At 37.4% G+C, this 20477-nt stretch overlaps 7 protein-coding genes across 7 annotated transcripts; 1 reads left to right on the plus strand and 6 right to left on the minus strand.

The window, feature by feature from the left end:
- Positions 1–283: 283 nt before the first annotated feature.
- EV154DRAFT_494906 (uncharacterized protein) lies at positions 284–1459 on the minus strand. The gene has a single exon (XM_051599965.1). It carries the CDS (start codon positions 1351–1353, stop codon positions 343–345), a length of 1011 nt encoding a protein of 336 aa, XP_051462203.1. The 5' UTR covers positions 1354–1459; the 3' UTR covers positions 284–342.
- On the minus strand, positions 1447–2791 carry EV154DRAFT_494907 (proline synthetase associated protein). Its single transcript, XM_051599966.1, has 7 exons — positions 2469–2791; positions 2324–2413; positions 2231–2260; positions 2105–2171; positions 1907–2041; positions 1714–1850; positions 1447–1653 (listed from the first exon to the last, which is right to left on the minus strand). Exons 1-7 carry the CDS (start codon positions 2595–2597, stop codon positions 1492–1494), a joined length of 750 nt encoding a protein of 249 aa, XP_051462204.1. The 5' UTR covers positions 2598–2791; the 3' UTR covers positions 1447–1491.
- Positions 2792–3601: 810 nt separating this feature from the next.
- EV154DRAFT_494910 (Zinc/iron permease) lies at positions 3602–5024 on the plus strand. Its single transcript, XM_051599967.1, has 4 exons — positions 3602–3710; positions 3770–4366; positions 4425–4723; positions 4776–5024. Exons 1-4 carry the CDS (start codon positions 3623–3625, stop codon positions 4884–4886), a joined length of 1095 nt encoding a protein of 364 aa, XP_051462205.1. The 5' UTR covers positions 3602–3622; the 3' UTR covers positions 4887–5024.
- Positions 5025–5093: 69 nt separating this feature from the next.
- Positions 5094–9449, minus strand: EV154DRAFT_457476 (P-loop containing nucleoside triphosphate hydrolase protein; the record flags this gene model as incomplete). The annotated part of the gene is made up of 7 exons (XM_051597403.1): positions 5094–5223; positions 5291–5705; positions 5790–6057; positions 6128–6253; positions 6322–8407; positions 8471–9044; positions 9170–9449. The coding sequence occupies 7 exons, from the start codon at positions 9447–9449 to the stop codon at positions 5094–5096; spliced, it is 3879 nt and encodes a 1292-aa protein (XP_051462206.1).
- A 3579-nt stretch (positions 9450–13028) lies between these two features.
- EV154DRAFT_477234 (uncharacterized protein) lies at positions 13029–13512 on the minus strand (the record flags this gene model as incomplete). Its single annotated transcript, XM_051598090.1, has 2 exons — positions 13029–13271; positions 13297–13512. The coding sequence occupies 2 exons, from the start codon at positions 13510–13512 to the stop codon at positions 13029–13031; spliced, it is 459 nt and encodes a 152-aa protein (XP_051462207.1).
- Positions 13513–14286: 774 nt separating this feature from the next.
- EV154DRAFT_412756 (uncharacterized protein) lies at positions 14287–14595 on the minus strand (the record flags this gene model as incomplete). The annotated part of the gene is made up of 1 exon (XM_051595530.1): positions 14287–14595. A coding segment is annotated over one exon (309 nt), but the record flags the coding sequence as incomplete, so codon positions are not given.
- A 373-nt stretch (positions 14596–14968) lies between these two features.
- On the minus strand, positions 14969–20280 carry EV154DRAFT_494914 (P-loop containing nucleoside triphosphate hydrolase protein). Its single transcript, XM_051599968.1, has 7 exons — positions 19255–20280; positions 18555–19128; positions 16298–18494; positions 16110–16235; positions 15766–16033; positions 15284–15701; positions 14969–15208 (listed from the first exon to the last, which is right to left on the minus strand). Exons 1-7 carry the CDS (start codon positions 20267–20269, stop codon positions 15088–15090), a joined length of 4719 nt encoding a protein of 1572 aa, XP_051462209.1. The 5' UTR covers positions 20270–20280; the 3' UTR covers positions 14969–15087.
- Positions 20281–20477: the final 197 nt, after the last annotated feature.

Here is a 20477-nt window from a genome sequence, read left to right on the forward strand (position 1 = left end):
AGATTATTGACATTACTGCCTGTATTGATAGAAGCAATGGAAGGTGATTTTCGGATGGTGGAAGGTGGTGCAACTAAAATAGAAATGAAGGTTAATTTAGTTGCATGTAATTCTTCCTTTTAAAACACAGACACACACACAAACATTTACAAAAAAAAAAAAAAAAAAAAAAAAGCAGCAGATAAAATTAGAAAAGTTTAAGCCTTTATTTGGAGAAAGGGGTGGGTAGAAGGGAAGATAGGAAAAGGTGAGCTATTTTTTTTTTTTTTCACACGTAAAAATCAAGAAAAAAAAAAAAAAAAAGAAAAGAGGGGCTGCTTTTAATTTTTTTTTTTTTAACAACTATTCTGTTGAATCACTTCTTGCAGAATACATGGACATTGTTTGATATTGTCTTTCTGTAGGGTGTGAGCCTGTGTTTCCAGAAGGAGATCTATTGACGGTATTATTATAAGCATAATTACCATATTGTAATTCCGAGTTTCGAACTGAATTCGCTGTAGAGGATGGAATATATTGAGGTTGAGCGTATTGCTGTTGTTGTTGATGCTGTTGTTGTGGTTGTGGTCGGTAATTTTGGTAATTGGCATTATTGGGTCGTGGTTGAGGTCTATACATTGGTCTAGGGGATGTCTGCTGTTGTTGCTGTGGAGGAATGTTGGGATTGGCGTTATAAATGATGGGTCGTTGTTGATAATTAGTATTGATAGGTCGATAGTTTTGTGAAGAGGGAGGAGGACGTCCATTTGAATAGTATGGATTAGAACCAGGAGGAGGACGCTGCTGTTGTTGTTGCTGTTGTTGTATGGGACGCATTGGATAAGGTGGTCTATTGTTAGGAAGAGGTGATCCTCCTACTACAGGATAGTAACCGTTATTCATCATGGGACGACCTGTGTTATAAGGCCTGTATTGTGGTTGTACTGGCCTTGGGTATGACTGTTGCTGGTGAGCATACATCTGCTGTTGTTGTTGCTGTTGTTGTTGCTGTAATGGTACGGGTGGTGGTGGTAGTGATGATGGTTGCACTGGATGATGACTTGTTTCCATAAAAGTGTTACCAATATCCAAGGTTGCACTACGTAAAACAGGTGAATGGGTGGGTGAAGGTAGGAAATCCAAAAAATCCACTACATCGGCAGCACTGGGTTCAGGGCCTAACTCTTCCAGTATTTCAGCGTCTGTCTTTTGATGTGGAGAAGTGGGTGTGGTTGGGTTAGAAGCTGCTAATAAGCTGGCCTTCTTTTTTTCAAACCCCTTTAAAGTAATGTCGCCATCCTCTAATTCTAACTCGAGATTACGAAGTTTCTCCAGCAGTTCATGAGGTAAATCTTGGTTGTAATCTGACTCCATTTAAAATACAGATGACTATTATCGACTGATAAATATAAAGAAAAGGGAGAGTAAAAATAAAATATAAAAAAGTGGGAGGGGAAAATAAAAAAGTTTTTTTAAATTACTCGTTTGATGACGTGGTTTTTATTATATTTTTTATGCTTTGGGAGGTCTTCCTCCAAAAATGGCAGTGCCAACACGTACGTTATTTGATCCTTCAGATAAGGCTTCCTTAAAGTCAGAAGACATACCGAAACTTGCTTCAAAACGATCAAGCTGTAACTCTGCTTGGATATCTGTTCGCAATTGAACAATTTTCTAAATGATCACAAATCAATACACACATGTTTAATCAGGTTTTAATATATATAGAATTACCTCAAAATCAGGATTATTAGCTGCATCACGATCCTTCATACCAATAGTCATCAATCCATACAATTCTAAAGCGGGGCAATTTTCCTTAATATGCTTACAAACATCCAACGCTTCCGAGGCAGGAACACCGCTCTTTGCTAAATCAGGCAATTTCATAAGTTTTCTCTCTCTTTTTCTTTCTTTTGTGTGTTACCTTCTTCGCCGCTAGTATTTACTTGCACATACACTTTGAGCTTGTTTTGACGTCCAACAGTACCACATGCTTTATTTAAAGCATCGGCCTTTTTAATACCATCAATCGTCTCTACCAAAAACAGATTGGGAATAGCTGGCAAACACCTCGTTTTTTTAATATATTTCTCGTGTTTTATTGTGACTTTCAAATTATTACCTGCTACTGTCTTGCACTTGTTGCTTTGAAGGTGTCCAATAAAGTGCCAGTCAATGGTAGCTGGAAGCTGTTCATGCTGTTAATAAAGAGAAGGGACATGAGTTGCTATGTGTGTTTTTACCTTACCTTTTGACTCTTTTCAACCAACTCTTGAACCTACAAATAAGATGTTATGAGCTATTATTTCACGTGAAAAAAAAAAGAGAATAAAATACTTGCATAGTTTTCACCAAAATGAGTCTGACCAGTTTTGGCGGCATATTCGATATCTTCAGCTGGCATGTATTTACTGACAGCAACCAAACGAGCCTAGAAACCGCTAAAATGAGTAAACTGGAAATGAGTAATGGTTGCGTAGACTTACAGTGTTGCTAAGTTCAGCAACTTCTTTTCTGACTTTGTTCAAGTTTGAAATGACTTGTTGTTCGCGTTCTGTTGACATTGTACGTAGACTAATTCGTGTTATGGGTCTGAAGAAAGCTTTGGCAAACATTTTCTTGGGTGTGGCCCAAAATTAAAAAAAGTTGGGTCTCATAAAAATAATAATAAGACTCCGACGAGTCTGTTCAATGTTTATGAACAAGGGAAATACCAAGTGTGTCTGTGCACACACCCACACACCCACACATGTATATATACGGTGGTGTAGATAGGTTTATTATCCCGAGACAAGAATTGCAAATATTATTATCAGATGATCTTAGTAGGACCCTGCCAATCAAGACATATGCTCAAATGTATGGGCTCAGGTGATAATTCATGGTGGGGTCATTCTTTCTGTATATTCTTAACAGTGGCAACTGCTGCTATTTAATATGTCAGACGATGACTTGCAACATCAGAGATTATGCATCTTGATGCAGCTACTTTAATATGGATTCCACTCATGATGACCTTTTCATCTATTAATATATGTCCCCCCACCCCCACCCCTTCTTTCAAATAAACTATAACCCCCCTCTCCGCTTGGGGATCTTCCACCGCTAATAGAATACCCCAGTAGACGGAGAAACATGATTCAGATGTTTAATAAGGCATGATAATAGCAAAAAAAAAGGTATTTTGCTTAAAAAGCCGGAACCATGTACTATTTAAAACAGGGAAACCATAAAGAAGGGGTAAAGTTTGCCATGAATGGTACCACCTGAATAAAGGGTGGAATTAAATACACGTTTTATTTCTTTGCAGCAGATCAAAAAGGATGTGCGCTTTTTTTGTATAGATCCTAGTAATAAAAATTCACTCACGCACATGTTTATTTTTACATAACAACGTTGATGACACATTTTGTACTAGAAATATAAAGGAGAAAATTGCGGTTAAATGTTACCATTATTGTCAGTTGATTTGCAAAGAGATGTAAAAATAGGGTAAACTCTTTTTTAAGGGATGGAAATTTATTGATTAGAGCGCCGTCACAAAAATTTATGGAACTCTCACTTGACACCTCTATAACTGGACCAAACACGATTTTTTTTTTTTTTACTTCTTCTTTATTGAACAACTTTTTTAAATTTAATGGAATCCTTACAAGACACAAAAGACATTGACATGTTGGAAGGCTGGTTAGGTGTACTCTTGTCTTCTACTGCATGTGTCATGGGTGGTAAAATATTACAACTAAAAAAAAAAAAAGAAAGAAATGACGTTTTTAACTATTATTAGCTTCGATTGTTTTCTTGGACAAGTTCTTCAAGAAATCATTCCTTGACAGCAGGCCGTTTATGGCAGCCTCCCTGTCACTGGCGTCGGGAGTATTACTCTTCTCTTCACTCTCTATCCTGTTGCCACAAGCACAAAAACGATTAAATAACGATGCATTATTATATACCTGTTATTTTGGTGGTGCCACCTTTACACTTGTACTTACCAAAGTTATTCATTACCTGATGCCCGATGCTATCCATGCATGTGGCGATGCCTCCGAGGAATGTCATCATGCCGAAGAAGGCCATCATCACCATCGCCATGAAGAAGAAGAACGAGCACAAGAGCAACGAAAACTAAACGATCGCGCCTGTGATGTTGAATACGGTACCATTCGTTCCAGCGAATCTCATTTCCGCTTTCATCACGATGACCAAATGCATGGCTCATCCACCACAGCGGTTAACATGGAGGCTGATATTGATAGTGAATGTCCCAGTGCCGAACACCATTACCACCATGAATCTGTAGAAGAAACCGTCAACAATGATCCCAATCACTTTTACAGCATTGGACTTCAAACAGCTGTTGCCATTTGCGTTCACAAGTTCCCTGGTAAGTGTATAACTTTTATTTCATATGTGACCCTCACAAATTACTGATAAAAAACTAGAGGGATTGATCATGTTTGTATCAAGTCAAGCTTCCTCAGCTCTGGGGTTAAGTGTGTGTATTGCCATGTCCATTCATAATTTGACGGAAGGGTTTATGATCGCTTTACCGTTGTACTACGCTACACGATCAAGATCATCCGCATTTAGCTACGCCGCATTAATGGGTGGATTATCGCAACCTATAGGAGCCTTGGTTGGTTTGTTCTTGGTCGAGAATATTTCAAAGGCAAAAGAAGACATGATGTTTGGTATTGTCTTTGGCAGTGTATCCGGTATGATGTCTCTCATCACCATCCAGGTAATATACATATAAAAAAGTCAAATGGATATATATTAACATGTTTATGCAGAGTATGTTACCACAAGCTATTCGAGCAGATGATCATCAGCAATACGTGCTCGTCTTCTTTTTCTTGGGCATTTTCTTGGTTGGTCTTTCCTCCATCTTGGAAGAACTATAAATTCCTCTCTAGCTCTCTCTCTCTATTTTACTTTTACATACCCATTTATTCCTGGCCACCCTTTGCTCTTTTTTAATATTATTATTATGAGTATTAAACAAACAAAACAAAAGATCCATAAACTAGTGTACAAATCATTGTTTTTTTTTATGAAAGTGGATAAATCTTTATTGTTTAAAGTCAACAATGCTGAACACAATGTACAAATCATTGTGCAAGACTTATATCTACTAATTCATGCTTTGCTCTAGCAAGTTCCAAAAGATATTCAAATTCACCCGAGTGACGACACATCTTATGAAATGCAGAATCTGTATCCCGTAACAAAGTTAACGGACTAATTTTGTAGAAATGTATATCTTTAGTACCTTTTTTATCACACCTTCATAGTTTTATTATTTTACCTTTCAAATTCAACAACCTTACCGTGATCTAATACCAAGATACGATCATACTCAATGACTGTATTCAGACGATGCGCGATACACAGAATTGTACTTTCTGCAAACTCGTGTGCTATTGTTTTTTGGATCGCTTTATCTGTTTTGAAATCCACACTTGCAGTTGCTTCATCCATCAGTACAATCTTTTGGTTTTTTAATAGAGCACGTGCAAGACATAAAAGTTGTCTTTGACCCTGTGAGAAGTTTTGACCGCCCTCACTGACAGGTGTGTTGAGGTTTTGAAATACACTATCCTGATCAGAAGTTTCCTCATCCAATAGATGTACACGACGTAGCGCTGTAAAAATCTCGTCTTCGGAGAATTCGTTGAATGTGTCCATGTTGGATCCAAGTGTGCCTGAGAATAGCACGGGATCTACAGATATGAATGAGAAAAAAAAAACAGAATAGAATATTAGACATAGCATTATCTAAATATCAGTCTTCAAATAAATGTAACCTTGAGGAATAATAGTCAAATTACTACGCAAGTCTTGGGTTCCAATATCCGCAATATTTACATTGTCAATAATGATGGAGCCTTCAGATGCTTCAATAAATCTAAAAAAGGCAAGTGCTAAAGTGGATTTACCACTTCCTGTTCTTCCAACAATACCAATCTTCTCCTTGGGCCTGACAGTAAATGTAAGTCCTTTCAAGACAGTTTCGAGATCATCTGCGTATTTTACATGCAGATTATTTACTTGGATGGACCCCTTACTAGGCCACTATATTTTATCAAGGATATACAATCATTCAGTACTTTTAGTCAGCGCGTAAATATCAATTGTAGTTTACCTCAGACGGGGGTCTGACATCGGTGATTGAAGGTGCTTCTTGATCCATCTCCAAGAATTCAACAATACGTTCAACCGCGTTAAAACTCATTTCAACCTGAGTATACCTTCTAACTGTCCAATACATCTAAACACAAGGGATACAATACATTATTTCATCCATCTCCTACTTTTTTTTTTTTTTGTAAAATTTACCATGTTTGTAAACACGAGAACATAGCTCAAACAGAAACCAGCAGTTGCCGCGTCTACACGGTCTAGATTAAACAAGATGGTTACACCTGTTACAAGACACACAACAGCACCCATCATGGATATGCGAACACTGACCCAACGACCAATTGTCCACGCATAAAACATGGGCCTTGCATTGACGTCGATCCGATGAAGCATATCCAGCATAAAGTGTTGTGACATACCAAAGGCACGAATGGTGGTGACACCGACGATGGTTTCGCTAAAGAGGGTGAATAAGGGAGATCGACTGACGGAATCCATTCTTTTAAGCTCTCGTGAAGCAGCAACAAATTTCAATCCGTAGTAAATGTTAAAAATAGCGGTTATGGCCATGAGTGAGACTAAAGCGGGTAGGACTGTAATGGCTACTACCACAATGGATAGAACAATGATGGTCTTAACAGAGAACTGCATGATATCTATGGAGACACTAGAATCAATGGTTTCAATATCTTTGGAAAATCGATTAATAATTCTGCCAACGGGTGTTGTATCAAAAAAACGAAGGGGTGCGTGAAAAACACGGTCCAAGAGTTGTTCATAGAGTTTTTTGCTGGCACGGAGACCACCATAAAACATGTAGGCGTACCGTAAAACGCTCAATACGATATTGGCTAGATTCATCATGATGTAGATGCCTAAATATCTATTTAAACTTTTGGAAGCATCTTCTTTAGAAATAATAACTGGTGTAGCTGCCAATTGATTGAGACCAGAGTAAATGTGGGTAGGAATGAAATTATCAGTTGATGTTTCGTAGGATTGGGCCCATTTTTTTAACCACCAGTTGGAAAGAATGTCTAAACTTTTGACACCGACACTTGCCAAAATAATACATGTCCAAAAGAACCAGTTACCCACTAATCTTATGTACAATTGGTAAAGTCTCATCTTGACTGTGCCACTTGCACGACCTTCGTCTTGAACTAGTGTCTTTGGTTTGTCATCGGTTCTTTGTATCTCTGCAATAACTGGCGACTCGTCTTCTTGTTCTTCGTATTCACCTTCTTGAACGTTTTCTTCAAAAATCATAGACAATTGATCGTTCTTTTTTAATTCAGCAGGAGATCCTGATAATTCCATACGACCATCTTTGACAAAAACCACATGTGCTGCCCCTTGGATACATAAATTGACATGATGCGTGATCAGAATCTGAGTTCGACCGCTCATTAGTGGGCCCAGAAGACAGTTTTTGTATAAATGTTTCGCGGTATGTGCATCTACTGCACTTAATACATCATCCATCATGACATTTTGCGCACGAGAGTAAACAGCTCTTGCTAAAGCAACACGCGCCTTCTGTCCACCAGACAAAGTAATTCCCTTTTCACCAATTTCTGTAGTATCGCCATCTTCCAAATATGACAAGTCCTTGTCTAAAGCACAGGCGGTCAAAGTAGCCTTGTAGCGGTTTTGAACATACGGTAAACCAAATAAGATATTGTCCTTGATGGAAGCATTTTGTAGCCAGGCGGTTTGAGACACATAAGCAACTGCATATGGAAGAATCCAATCTTCTGGGACAATCGGTGCGTCTTTGAGAGGCTTGATTGATGTTATAAAGATGGAACTATCCAGACTAGATGACAAAGAAATGTGGCTAGGACACAATACCAACCCTTTGCTAACTTCTGTTTCACCCAGTAGACTCAGCATGAGTAAGGTCTTGCCCGAGCCTGTGGGTCCGCAGATGAGCGAAAGTTGATTTTTTGGGAAAATAACATTGAGGTCTTTCAATACAAATGCATAATCTGAGGAAATTGATTTTGGCCAGGTAATTGTTGCATTTTTAAATCCTATACAAAATTCAGATGATATAGGGTGATCGTCCGAGATTTCGTCTTCTGATAAATAACTTTCAATTCGGTTTATACTGATGAGTGTCTCGAACAAATGAATAATTGTTTCGGGAATGATGGTAAGTGAGCTTCTGAGCTCATGAAAAATAGTCATGGAAGTGAAGGCGATGGGTGCTGTTAACTCTTTCCCTTCTAATTTTGTGAATGACCAAAAAGCAACAGTGGTAACTAAAAGAGGGGTACTATTGTGTTACACCATGTCAGTTAATCTCGAGTTCGTGAAAAAACCAATCCAAAACATTTACCCTTGCCACAATAGCCCGAAAATCACTTCACTAAAATAGACGGTGCGAAGGTGACCGAGTTCAATATTTCTTATTTCCAGAATACGTTTAGTCCAATTGGATTCCCAAGCGAAAAACTTGATTTGACGAATGCCTTGTAAAACTTCGTTCATCAAAGAGACTCTTTTATCGCGTGTTTTCATGAGTTTGGTTTGTGTACCAATTTGTAATTTTGAGTTGAGGTGGTTGATAGGTACCGCAACGATCATAACAGCCAAACCCAAAATGGAGGACCAACCCAATAAAGTAAATAAAAAATAGGTACCGATACAAAGTTGCATGGGAGCTTCAATAAGAATGGACCAAAACGATGCAAAATCTGAAATTCTAGAGGAATCCGTGCTCATTAAGTTAACAATCATGCCGGTCATTGAACTGACTTCGTTCTCCTCGATTTCACCATTATCCTTTTTGATCTGATCTTTTATATTTATTTTAGCCCCGGCCATCACAGTGGTATCCATGCGACGCAATGTTTTGCGATAGATCTCCATATTTAACATAGATTTGATACGTGTTTGCGAATCGGATTGTGCTACATAAACAAAAAAAAAGGTTAGTTAATGAAAGCCACTCATAAGACTGAGGCCGCAGTTTTTTGTTTTTTTTTTTTTTGCCGTACGCCGCAGTAATATGTTGTCCTTATAAAGAAATATTTACCAAAAAACCACAATTGTCCAACTAATAGATTGCTGATTACGATAAAAATTGACATTCCAAGAATATAGACCAACCCTCTCAAGTACGAGCTTGTATCCCCTTCTCCGGATGTAATCTCTTGAATCACAATCAATAAGCGCTTTAAAAAGAAGGGCGTAGAGAAAAATAGAATAGGTGACACCGCTCCTAACAGACCCTGCATATTAATTGAGAAACTATTACCAAGGTATATACGTTTGAGCAAATTTTTCCCGCGACTTTCCCCAAAAATGTAATACATATTGTGAGAACGGTGGGTGGGAGGCAATGTGGGTAGGTCTTCATCAGTTAGCTTGCTAGATTTTTTATTGACCATGGTTATAATGGGTGTGATCCAGTTAAAATATAATGTGCCAATAATTGATTCGACGTTATAACCATTAACAATTTTCCCGTTTTCATCCATAAATGGCGATCCATTTTTCACAGTTACTGTTGTATAAAATAAATCAACCCCAAAAATAACAGGTAAAAAAAAAGGTAGGGCGTGTGCCAAAGAGATGTATACATCGTCCAATAAAGCGGTAATGAAATTAATAGTAGAAGATATCAATAAGACGGTATAAAGAACACAGAGATGCACGTTCAATGACCAACCAAACTCACTTGGTAAAGGAAATCGAGAAGCTGTAACAGCCAGAACAAAGCAATACATCCAAGTAATAAATGTAATTGCAGAGCCGATAACAGCATAAACACCAGCGTTTTTAGTTACGCAATCGATTATAACATAACCAGATAGTAAATTCAAAACGATAGTTTCAAAAATAATACGAGACATCCGGTTTCCGTTCGAAAAAGGGGTATTGGCAACATCACGCACGGTGTCTTCTTTGAAATGACTCTTTGATACGGATTCGCCGTGGTGACAAATGTGGTATGCTCTTTGAATAGATAGAGCTATAGAGCTACCTGCCAGAAAAACGACTTGAGAAATAGCCAGGCTAAATGCGACCGGAATATATTCTGCCATTTTTTCTTTTTTTTTTTAAAAAAAAAAAAAAAAAAAAAAAAAAAAAAAAGAACTGAACGAAGATAAAGAGAAGAAATGATTCAACTTTATCTTTAAATGTGTAATTTTATGTTACACCATACTAATTGTGTACTGTGTGTCACCACAGTCATTCTTCACAAATTCAGTTGGATTGATCAATTTTGACAGCATTTAACAGCATGAGTCAAAATTCTGAAGAATATCCACGTGTTTACTTAGCTCGATTGAAAGAAGTTGCGATTCTTGCTGAGTTTTTGGACCCAATTCAAGTAGGAATTCGTTTTCAAACTGGATTGTTGCCAAACATCATCATTCAACGTAAACTTATGGGTGCTTGCACTTTTCATGAATACTTAAAATACTCTGATGGTTACTAAGTGCCTTTTGTCAAAAGTCTTTAACTATTGTTGACAGTCCCTTTAAAGTCCGGCCTATAATCAGCCCTTCGATTTCAATCCCTAACGTCAATCGTACGGGACCAAATTCTTCCAACATTGTTCATGCCCCTGCTAATTTTTCCTCCATTAATCCTAATTCACTTAATTTTTAATCCACTACTATTACTAAGTTAACTAATAGTATGGATGCCTTACAATTGAATCACATGGAAAGTAATGATGTAAACAATCCCTCTGTGCCCAATATTTCTAAGATTGATGACATAAAGTTTAAATAAAAACTTCGTATCATGGTCGATGAAAGCATAAAGGTTCATTTTTCTAAATTCTATAATAATAATAATGGGTGAGCGACGTGGTAATACTCGCAATAATTATCGTAACAATTACAACGATAATTACCGCAATCATGATAACTATCGTAATAATGATCAATACCGGAATAGTGATGGATATCACAATTAAGAAAATTATCACAACAATTATGGGAAATATTATCAACGTAATCATAATGATCAAGACTCACGCAATCAGAATGAACAATCCCATCGTCCTGATAACTATCGCAGCAACCATCAAGATAACACTAGATCTGATAGACCACAGGTTCTGACTATTATTGCAATGGTCAAAAAACTAATTGGGTCGATTGCTGATACTAATGGTCAATTGAAACACCCTCCCAATAACAAATTTATTAATAACCAAGTCCTATATAATATGGTTGAAGATCAAGAAAATAATTACGGATTTTCCAAATTGGAATGTCTTGCCTGCATCTGGGGAATAAAGATTTGTCGTCCGTACTTATAGTGCTGCCATTTTACCATAATCACGGACCACAGTGCTATCAAAAGATTACTCAATACGAAGAACCCCACTAAAATTCTAGCTCGCTGGGTTAATTTTCTTGGAGAATACTAGTTTACCGTCAAGTATCGTCCTGGTTGTATCAACCAAAGCGCCGACTTCCTTTCAAAATTGGGTTACTAAAAGTACTTCATGAATCTTTAACCAGTTGTAGGAAGTTGTAGAAAGCTGTATCGAAGCACATTTCATTGTCACACACATTAGATGATGATTCTATTTCAGTTGTCATGTTAAATTTTACCATTTAAAAAAAGAAGTCGGCCATTCTCACTATAAAGTGGTTTATGTTTTAGCTGACCATCATCTTAATTAAAGTACATTAGAAAAAAAATGATAATAAAATAAGTAAAAAAAACAGCTCGTTGAGGCTTCAGCTCCTTGTGTGGGTCCGCAATGAAAGGCTTACTGTTGCATAAAGTTGGTCCAAGGTGAGCTTCAGTTGAAGAGGAAGAGTTTCAAGTAAAGCAACTTTTTTCATCGGCAGTAATGAATCGGTAAACAACATAACTGATAGTATAGCTGAGGTGCTTCTTTATACCTTAATGCACTTTTAAAGTATGTGGGTATTCCAATATCAAAGTTCCAGACGTCTGTCACTTTTGTTGCTTGCTCGGAGTTTCAATATACCTTTTTTTTTTAGGGTCCTTTGCTTTGCTCAAAAAATGTCATTAACAGCATAATAAATAATAAAGTAAAATAATTAAATAATATTTATTGAGATTAATGTGTAAAAAATAAAAGATGGGAAAAGTTTTGTATGGAATAAGGCGAAATAAAGAGACCATCCGAGGGTCACCAAGAACCAGAGGAGAAAAAGACAAGCTGTTCTAAAAAAAATTACTCATTAAACTTAACCCCAGTTCGCGGGTTATTCCCCATTCGCGGGGAATATTATAATCGTAACTATGTGGAGACTACCACCAGGGGATCTTTGCCTACACTAACGGATTGTTAGCCTCCTAAGCCCTGGAACACATATCTAAATCGTGACTACAGCTACAAGCTCTCACCGGATTTAGCCACGCTAGGCCACTAGCTTATACTGTACCGTGAATAAAAGAAGACCAGAAGTAGAACAGCTGCCTTAAATCCTTGGAACTTTAGATGAAGTTAAGATAGCATAGCCTTGACGCCAGTTTTAGAGATTTGCAGAGTCTTGGAGGGGAGTTTTGAAGAGGCTTGACACAAGATGAGAATATTTGACGAGGGTTTTAGAGTTTCAGAGGCTTTGGATAACATTTAGAGAGACTTGACAAGAGTTAGCCTAGACAAAATCAACAAAAAAAACAAAAAAAAAATTTTGGTGTAAAAGGGAGACGGGTGCGAAAAAAGCGCTCTTTATCTTTTTATTCTTTTTTAAACATTAGAACAGAGAAGTTAGCATGGCTCAGCACAAGAATGACACTCTCGACTCTGTTCGTTTCCGTTAAATCTATCCACTTCATTACAGATCGGGCAGTGTTCCAAAGGCCGTAGTAATCCCTAAAAAGATTACATTAAGGAGTCTGCTGGTTGTCAAAGTCGCTAGGCAGTGGCCTTGGTTGTTGTCTGTATCGCTTCATTCGGATTTCAGTACAACAATCTGACTGGGGTTAGTCGCCCTTTGTTCCAAGAACTTCTTACTAAAACTAGTGCCACACCCGTTTGCTTGGTGGATGGTGAATATAGAGCGTGTTACTAGACGGTGGATGGTCGTAGCCGTTTGAAGCCAGTCGATACGTTCTTGGTCATTGGAGTTGGTGTGGGTTGTTATTTTTGGTCCGGATCTGATGACAGTAGGAAGTTTAGTGCCCGAATGCATCTTGTAAGTGCTTTGCCTTGTTTACGTCTACGCTAGAGATATTGCATTCTATAGGCAGCCATAGATTGGCATCCTGTTGGACAGTTACCTCATCTACACGGAATGTTAAACTTAAAGCTAATACTCGTCCAGGTGCAGTTGCTATGATTCTGCTGCCAGGGTAAAAAGCACCACCCCAACATGGTGTAGGGGGTATTTGGTCCTGGTGATTCTTATGTTGCGCATTGTGGGTAGGTAGCATGTAAGATTATCAGGTTATGTATTGAAGATGGTTTATCGGGATTTACTTTTTGGGCCAGGATGTGCTTCCCTCTTCTCGTGGTCTGGCCTGTTAACCAGATATTTTATGCTGGGAACTAGGAGAAGCACTTATTAGTATAGTTTATATATTATCATCTATAATAATAAAAAGTTTTTTTGCTCATCATAAATTTTAAAAGCCTTCAGTATAAGGTGAAATGCGGAGAGCTTGATAAAAAAGGAATACGAAGAAAACAAGAACCACCTACTTTTCGAGATCATCAACAAATATAACGTCCTAAATCAAATCGAACGCTCATTCACCAATGATTTCAAGAAACTAATTTATTCCTTACTCGCAATTATCCATGCCCAATTCAAGAATTATCGCCAGTCAGGTCGTGCCCATCTTAGTAAACGCAATGCTTTCTTGAAATCTGAACGAGGAGCCAAACTTTACAAGAATCGCCAATTCCACAACCTTCTCAATGTCATGGATGATTGGTCGGAATTAAAAAAACATTTAGACTTTTTATTCATTTTCCCTCTTCTCACTTTTCTCCACTTTGCCTTCCTTCCTTTGAAAAACGGTAAGGATTACCTTATTCTCCCCCAGGAGGATATGTTACACGGCACTTTTATCGTTTTAAACTCAACTTTTTATATTTTTCTTGGCTGCTTTTTGAACCTTTTTCTATAAAAGGTTCTTAATAAAGCAATATAAAAAAGATCAATTATTTCATAGCAGCAGAGTTCTTTCAGTCTATTTTTACCTCTAATAAAGATATACTTTTATCTCATGATTTCTCAAGTGTATTATTTTTGTCAAATACCACATATTTTTCAAATCATACGCCTTTAATACGAGGATAAAGGTTAAGATCCTAAGCAATTTTAAAGTGGCATCTTGAATGTGACCTTGATCTTCGTTTGCTGCGCCCAAAGAAGCTTCAAAAACAATACGCTCATCATCCATGTGACCAATATATGTGGAGTAACCAAGACCATCAGCATAACTTGAGGTGGCTATTTGGATGTCAATGGTTAAAAATGAAACTGTTTGTAAGCTTTTGATTGTCTTTTTGCACCTATACGTTTATGGATTAAACATCAATGATTGGTTTTTATGTTTAACAAAGCACTAATTTATTTTAATAGGCAGCTGTCAAACTTGTGCTGTCTGTAAAGATAGGTGGTGAGGATAGTTATAAGCTCCGTGTGCTCTCGTTTTTTTTTTTTTTCTTTCAGCTGCCGATTGCCTCATTAGGCTTGTATTCCTAATCATAAGCACATCAGTTAGTATGTCTCAATTTACTGCTGGATTACACAATTTCAATTACTCTTGCTGAACAGACAAAAGAACTAAAACTAAAATATAGCATTGGCAGGAGTTTTTAGGTTAAATTACTAAACAAGAAATTAGTATAGTACCTCATTTATACTTTGTTCGCATTCGCGTAGTTATTAATTTTGTATATTATAAGGCTTTTAAAACCTATTTTATCCAGTGGTTTTTTATTATTATCAATTAGTGTCATCTATTTAAAATGTGTACGATAATAACTAATACAGGATTTTATGTAGTGTCAACTAATTCGTGTTTTGCTTTAGCAAGTGCTAGAAGATTTTCGAATTCACCTGAATTTCGACACATTTTGTAAAATGCGGAATTTGCATCACGTAACAGAGTCAAGGGACTAATTCAAATATAGTGTATCTTTTTTTAGCTATTATCCTCTTATTACATCCACTTTTAGTGCTTTATGTCTTACCTTTGGAATTCGACAATCTCACCGTGATTCAGTACCAAAATTCGATCATACTCAATAACCGTATTCAGACGATGCGCAATACAAAGAATTGTACTTTCTGCAAACTCTTGTGCTATAGTTTTTTGGATTGCTTTATCCGTTTCAAAATCAACACTCGCAGTCGCCTCATCCATCAGCACAACTTTTTGGTTTTTTAATAAAGCGCGTGCAAGACATAGAAGCTGTCTTTGACCTTGTGAGAAGTTTTGACCTCCTTCACTTACAGGTGTACTGAGATCTTTAAATACATTCTCATTAACTTGTTCGGAAGCATCGTCCAAGAGATGAACACGGCGTAAGGCTGTAAAGATGTCATCCTTACTAAATTCGTTGAAAGGGTTCATGTTAGATTCAAGTGTGCCTGAAAACAAGACAGGATCTATAAAAAGGGGCATTAGTTAAAAATTGACTTGCTAATAATGACTTCAAACTAAGGATATTACCTTGAGGAATAATAGTCAAATTACTGCGCAAGTCTTCAGTACCAATATCCGAAATATCAACACCGTCAATGACAATAGACCCTTTGTATAATTCGATGAATCGGAAAAAGGCAAGTGCTAAAGTGGATTTACCACTTCCTGTTCTTCCTACAATACCAATCTTTTCCCTGGGTTTGACAGAAAATGCAACACCTTTCAAGATTGTTTCAAGATCAGCCGCGTATTTTACATGTAAATTATTTACTTGGATGGATCCTTCACTAGGCCACTACATTATAAGAGGAATCTATTTTTTTAATATGGAATGTACACTTTTAAAATAGGTGCTTTTTTTTCTGTCTTACGTTAGGAGGAGGTCGGACGTCGGTGATCGAAGGTGCTTCTTGTTCTATTTCTAAAAATTCGGCAATTCGTTCAACTGCATTGAAACTCATTTCAAGCATACTGTATCTTCTTACTCCCCAATACGTCTGAGATTATAAATTCACATTAGTGTTTATTTCCCTCAGTCTGGTAGAAAAATAAGACTTACCATGTTTGTGAACATAAGAACATAACTTAAGCAAAAACCGGCAGTAGCAGCATCCACATGATCCAGATTAAACAAGATGGTTACACCCGTTACAACACATATAATAACTCCGGTAATTGCAATACGTGTACTGATCCAGCGATTGACCAACCAGGCATAAAACATAGGTCTTGTATTATCGTCAATCCGACGAATCATTTCCAGCATAAAGTTTTGTGACATACCAAAGGCTCGAATGGTGGTGACACCTACAATGGTTTCACTAAAAAGAGTGAATAGAGGCGATCGGCTGACTGAATCCAATCTTTTAAGATCTCTTGAGCTAGACACAAATCTAAGTCCGTAATAAACATTGATAGCGGCAGTAAAAATCATTATCGCAATTAGAGCAGGTAATACAGATGCAGCTACAGCCACAATTGCGGCGATAATTACTACCTGCACCAAGAATTGCATAATATCCATTGGTATGTTAGCATCAACCGTTAGAAAATCATTAGAAAATCGATTAACAATACGGCCCACAGGTGTGGTATCAAAGAAACGAAGGGGTGCGTGGAAAACACGATCTAATAGTTTTTCATAGAGTCTTTTGCTGGCACGAATCCCACCCCAATACATGTAAGCATATCGGAATACACTCAAAATAATACTGACGAGATTGATCAATGCGTAAAATCCTAAATATTTGTTCAAACTGTTTGAAGCATCTTCTTGGGTGTAAATGGAAGGAGCTAGGACTAAATTTTTTTGACCATAAGTTGAGATAGGCCACCTTCCAACAGAATTTATGACATTGTGAACATTTAAAAGATTGTCTGAGCTGAGATTATCGCCAACTACTTCGTAAGATTGAGTCCATCTCTTCAACCACCAATTAGATAGGATGTCCAATCCTTTGACACCAATAATTGCTGTGAAAACTACTGTCCAAAAAAACCAACTGCCTACTAGTCCAAAGTAAAGTTTATAAAGTCTCATCTTGACAGTACCGCTAGCACGATCTTCATCTTGAACCAATATCTTTGGTTTGTCATTGGTTTTTTTTGTCTCTGCAATAACTGGTGACCCGTCTTCTTGTTCTTCGTATTCACCTTCTTGTACGTTTTCTTCAAATATCATGGATAGTTGATTATTCTTTTTCAATCCAGCAGGTGATCCTGATAATTTTATACGACCATCTTTGACGAAGACCACATGTGCTGCCCCTTGGATACATAAATTGACATGATGCGTGATCAGAATCTGAGTTCGACCGCTCATCAATGGACTTTGCAAGCACTTTTTGAATAAATGTTTCGCGGTATGTGCATCTACTGCACTTAATACATCATCCATCATGACATTTTGCGCACGAGAGTAAACAGCTCTTGCTAAAGCAACACGCGCCTTCTGTCCACCAGATAAAGTAATTCCCTTTTCACCAATTTCTGTAGTATCGCCATCTTCCAAGTATGACAAGTCCTTGTCTAAAGCACAGGCGGTCAAAGTAGCCTTGTAACGGTTTGAAACATACGGTAGACCAAATAAAATATTGTCCTTGATGGAAGCATTTTGTAGCCAGGCGGTTTGAGATACATAAGCAACTGCATATGGAAGAATCCAATCTTCGGGGACAATAGGTGCATCTTCAGGTGGTTTGATTGAATTAATTGCAGTGGTGTCATCTAAACTTGATGAAGAGGCAGATCTAGGACAAGATACGGTACCTTTCTTGATTTCGGTTTCACCCAGCAAACTCAACATGAGTAACGTCTTGCCGGATCCTGTGGAACCACAAATTAAAGATAGCTCATTGTTAGGGAATACAACATCAAGATCCTTTAAAATAAATGAGTTTTGTTCTTCGTTTAACGTGGCTGTTTCTGATTCAGCGTTTCTATGGGTTTTGGGCCAACCAATAGTTGCATTTTTGAACCCTATTTGAGTGATAGGTACAAATGAGGATGGCTCAGCCGAAAATGTGTAGGTATTTTGATCGGAACTGGAAACTTCATCTTCTTCCAGGTATTTTTCAATGCGGTCTATGCTAATTAAAGTTTCCAACAAATGGATAACTGTTTCGGGAATAACCGTAAAAGTTTCCTTAATTTCGTTGAAGATTAATATGGAAGAAAAGGCAATTGGTGCTGTGAGTTCTTTGCCTTCTAGTTTGGTGAATGACCAAAATGCAACTGTGTTGACTATTAGAGGGACACTACATAACACATGTTAACCATTCTATTCATGATATTCTTTAAGACATCACTATTTTTACCCTTGCCACAGAAGATTAAGAATTACTTCGGTAATGTAAACAGTTCGAAGGTGACCAAGTTCGATGTTTCTTGTCTCCAGAATACGTTCAGTCCAGTTAGATTCCCACGCAAAAAATTTGATTTGACGAATTCCTTGTAACACCTCATTCATTAAAGATACTCGCATGTCACGTCTTTTCATCAACTTAGCTTGCGTGCGGATAGATATCTTTGAATTCAAGTGATTGATAGGAAGTGCAATCACCATTACAGCCAGCCCCAAGATTGATGACCAACCCAACAAGCTGTACAAGAAATAGATACCAATAAAAAGCTCTAGGGGTACCTCAATAATAACAAACCACCAAGTTAAAAAATCCGAAATTCTTGAGGAATCGGTACTCATCAGGTTAACAATCATACCAGTCATTGAACTCGCTTCGTTCCCCTCAATTTCATCATTCTCCTTATTGACATGCTCTTTTTTATTGATCTTCTCTCCGGCCATCACATTGACATCCATGCGCCGCAGTGTTTTTCTATAGATCTCCATATTTAGCATGGACTTAATCCGTGTTTGCGAACTAGCTTGTGCTACATAAATAAATCGGGTCAATAAAAAATGCTTCATGGGACAGAAGCCGCAGTATTTTTTTTTTTCTTCATTTATTTTTTGCGACCAAACGACGCAGTAATTTGACCTTGTAAAAGTATATTTACCAAAAAACCATAGCTGTTCTAATAATAGATTACTGATTGTGATGAAAATTGCCATTCCAAAAATATACCCAAAACCTTGCAAGTACGAATTTGAATCGCCCTCCCCAGATGTAATCTCTTGAATTACAGTTAAGAAGCGGTTTAGAAAAAAGGGCGTAGAAAAATAAATCATAGGCAAAATAGCACCTAGTGTAGCTTGCATATTAATTGAGAAACTGTTTCCAAGGTATATACGTTTAAGTAACTTTTTTCCACGACTCTCTCCAAAAATGTAATACATGTTGTGAGCACGATGGGTGGGGGGCAGATTTGGTAAGTCTTCATCCGTTAATGTGCCAGATTTTTCATTGACCATGTCAACTATAGGTGTAATCCAGTTAAAATAAAGTCTACCAATAATTGATTCGACATTATAGCCATTGACCTTCTTCCCGTTTTCATCCAAAAATGGGGATCCATTTTTTACGGTTACTGTTGTATAAAGCAAATCGAATCCGAAAAGAGCGAGTAAAAAAAAGGGCAGCGCATATGTAAAAGAGATATAAACATCGTTCCATAAAATGGTAATAACATTTACAATAGAAGATGTAAATATGAAAGCATAATGGACACAGATATGTAAATTTAACGACCATCCAGTTTTGCTTGGTAAAGGAAATCTTGCAGCAGTGATAGCCAAAACAAGGCAATGGATACAGGCAATGAATGTGATAATAGAGACAATAACCGGATATAACACATCGGTCATTTTTGTTACTTGATCGAATAAAACATAACCAGATAGTAAAGTTAGGACAAAAGTTTCGAAGATAATGCGAGACATTCTATTGCCGTTTGAAAATGGAGTGTTGGCAATATCACGCGCAGTGTCTTCTTTGAAATGACTCTTTGATACTGATTCTCCATGATGACGGATGTGGTAAACTCTTTGAACAGATAGTGCTATAGAGCTACTTGCCAGAAAAACAGCCTGAATAATAGCCAGGACCAGTGCGGCTGGAATAGGATCCGCCATCTTTAAAAAATAAAAACTGATTTAAGTTGAAGAAAAGCAGTTGTAGTTCTTTTTTATAAAGGCTTTTTTTTTTTTGTTACACCGTGGAGAATACTAACTTTTCCTGTAATGGACTGTAGGATATTATAGAATTGTATAAATAACTTATGGCCTGCCTGTCGATCGTACAACGCTACACAAACTGGACAGTGTTTGCATTGATGGCTTC

The sequence above is a fragment of the Mucor mucedo genome (genome assembly GCF_025094135.1).
Source record: "Mucor mucedo strain NRRL 3635 chromosome Unknown EV154scaffold_9, whole genome shotgun sequence".
Classification (NCBI taxonomy): domain Eukaryota; kingdom Fungi; phylum Mucoromycota; class Mucoromycetes; order Mucorales; family Mucoraceae; genus Mucor; species Mucor mucedo.

Coding starts and splice junctions, on each gene's coding strand:
- EV154DRAFT_494907 (XM_051599966.1), bottom strand. CDS start 2,597: ATGTTTGCCAAAGCTTTCTTCAGACCCATAACACGAATTAGTCTACGT. Junction 2,172..2,230: donor TGGTTGAAAAGAGTCAAAAG/GTAAGGTAAAAA, acceptor CAGCATGAACAG/CTTCCAGCTACCATTGACTG. Junction 2,042..2,104: donor CAAGTGCAAGACAGTAGCAG/GTAATAATTTGA, acceptor GGTGTTTGCCAG/CTATTCCCAATCTGTTTTTG.
- EV154DRAFT_494906 (XM_051599965.1), bottom strand. CDS start 1,353: ATGGAGTCAGATTACAACCAAGATTTACCTCATGAACTGCTGGAGAAA.
- EV154DRAFT_494914 (XM_051599968.1), bottom strand. CDS start 20,269: ATGGCGGATCCTATTCCAGCCGCACTGGTCCTGGCTATTATTCAGGCT. Junction 16,236..16,297: donor TTCTTATGTTCACAAACATG/GTAAGTCTTATT, acceptor TTATAATCTCAG/ACGTATTGGGGAGTAAGAAG. Junction 15,209..15,283: donor GAGATTGTCGAATTCCAAAG/GTAAGACATAAA, acceptor TATTTGAATTAG/TCCCTTGACTCTGTTACGTG.
- EV154DRAFT_494910 (XM_051599967.1), top strand. CDS start 3,623: ATGGAATCCTTACAAGACACAAAAGACATTGACATGTTGGAAGGCTGG. Junction 3,711..3,769: donor TACTGCATGTGTCATGGGTG/GTAAAATATTAC, acceptor AACTATTATTAG/CTTCGATTGTTTTCTTGGAC. Junction 4,367..4,424: donor TTGCGTTCACAAGTTCCCTG/GTAAGTGTATAA, acceptor ATAAAAAACTAG/AGGGATTGATCATGTTTGTA.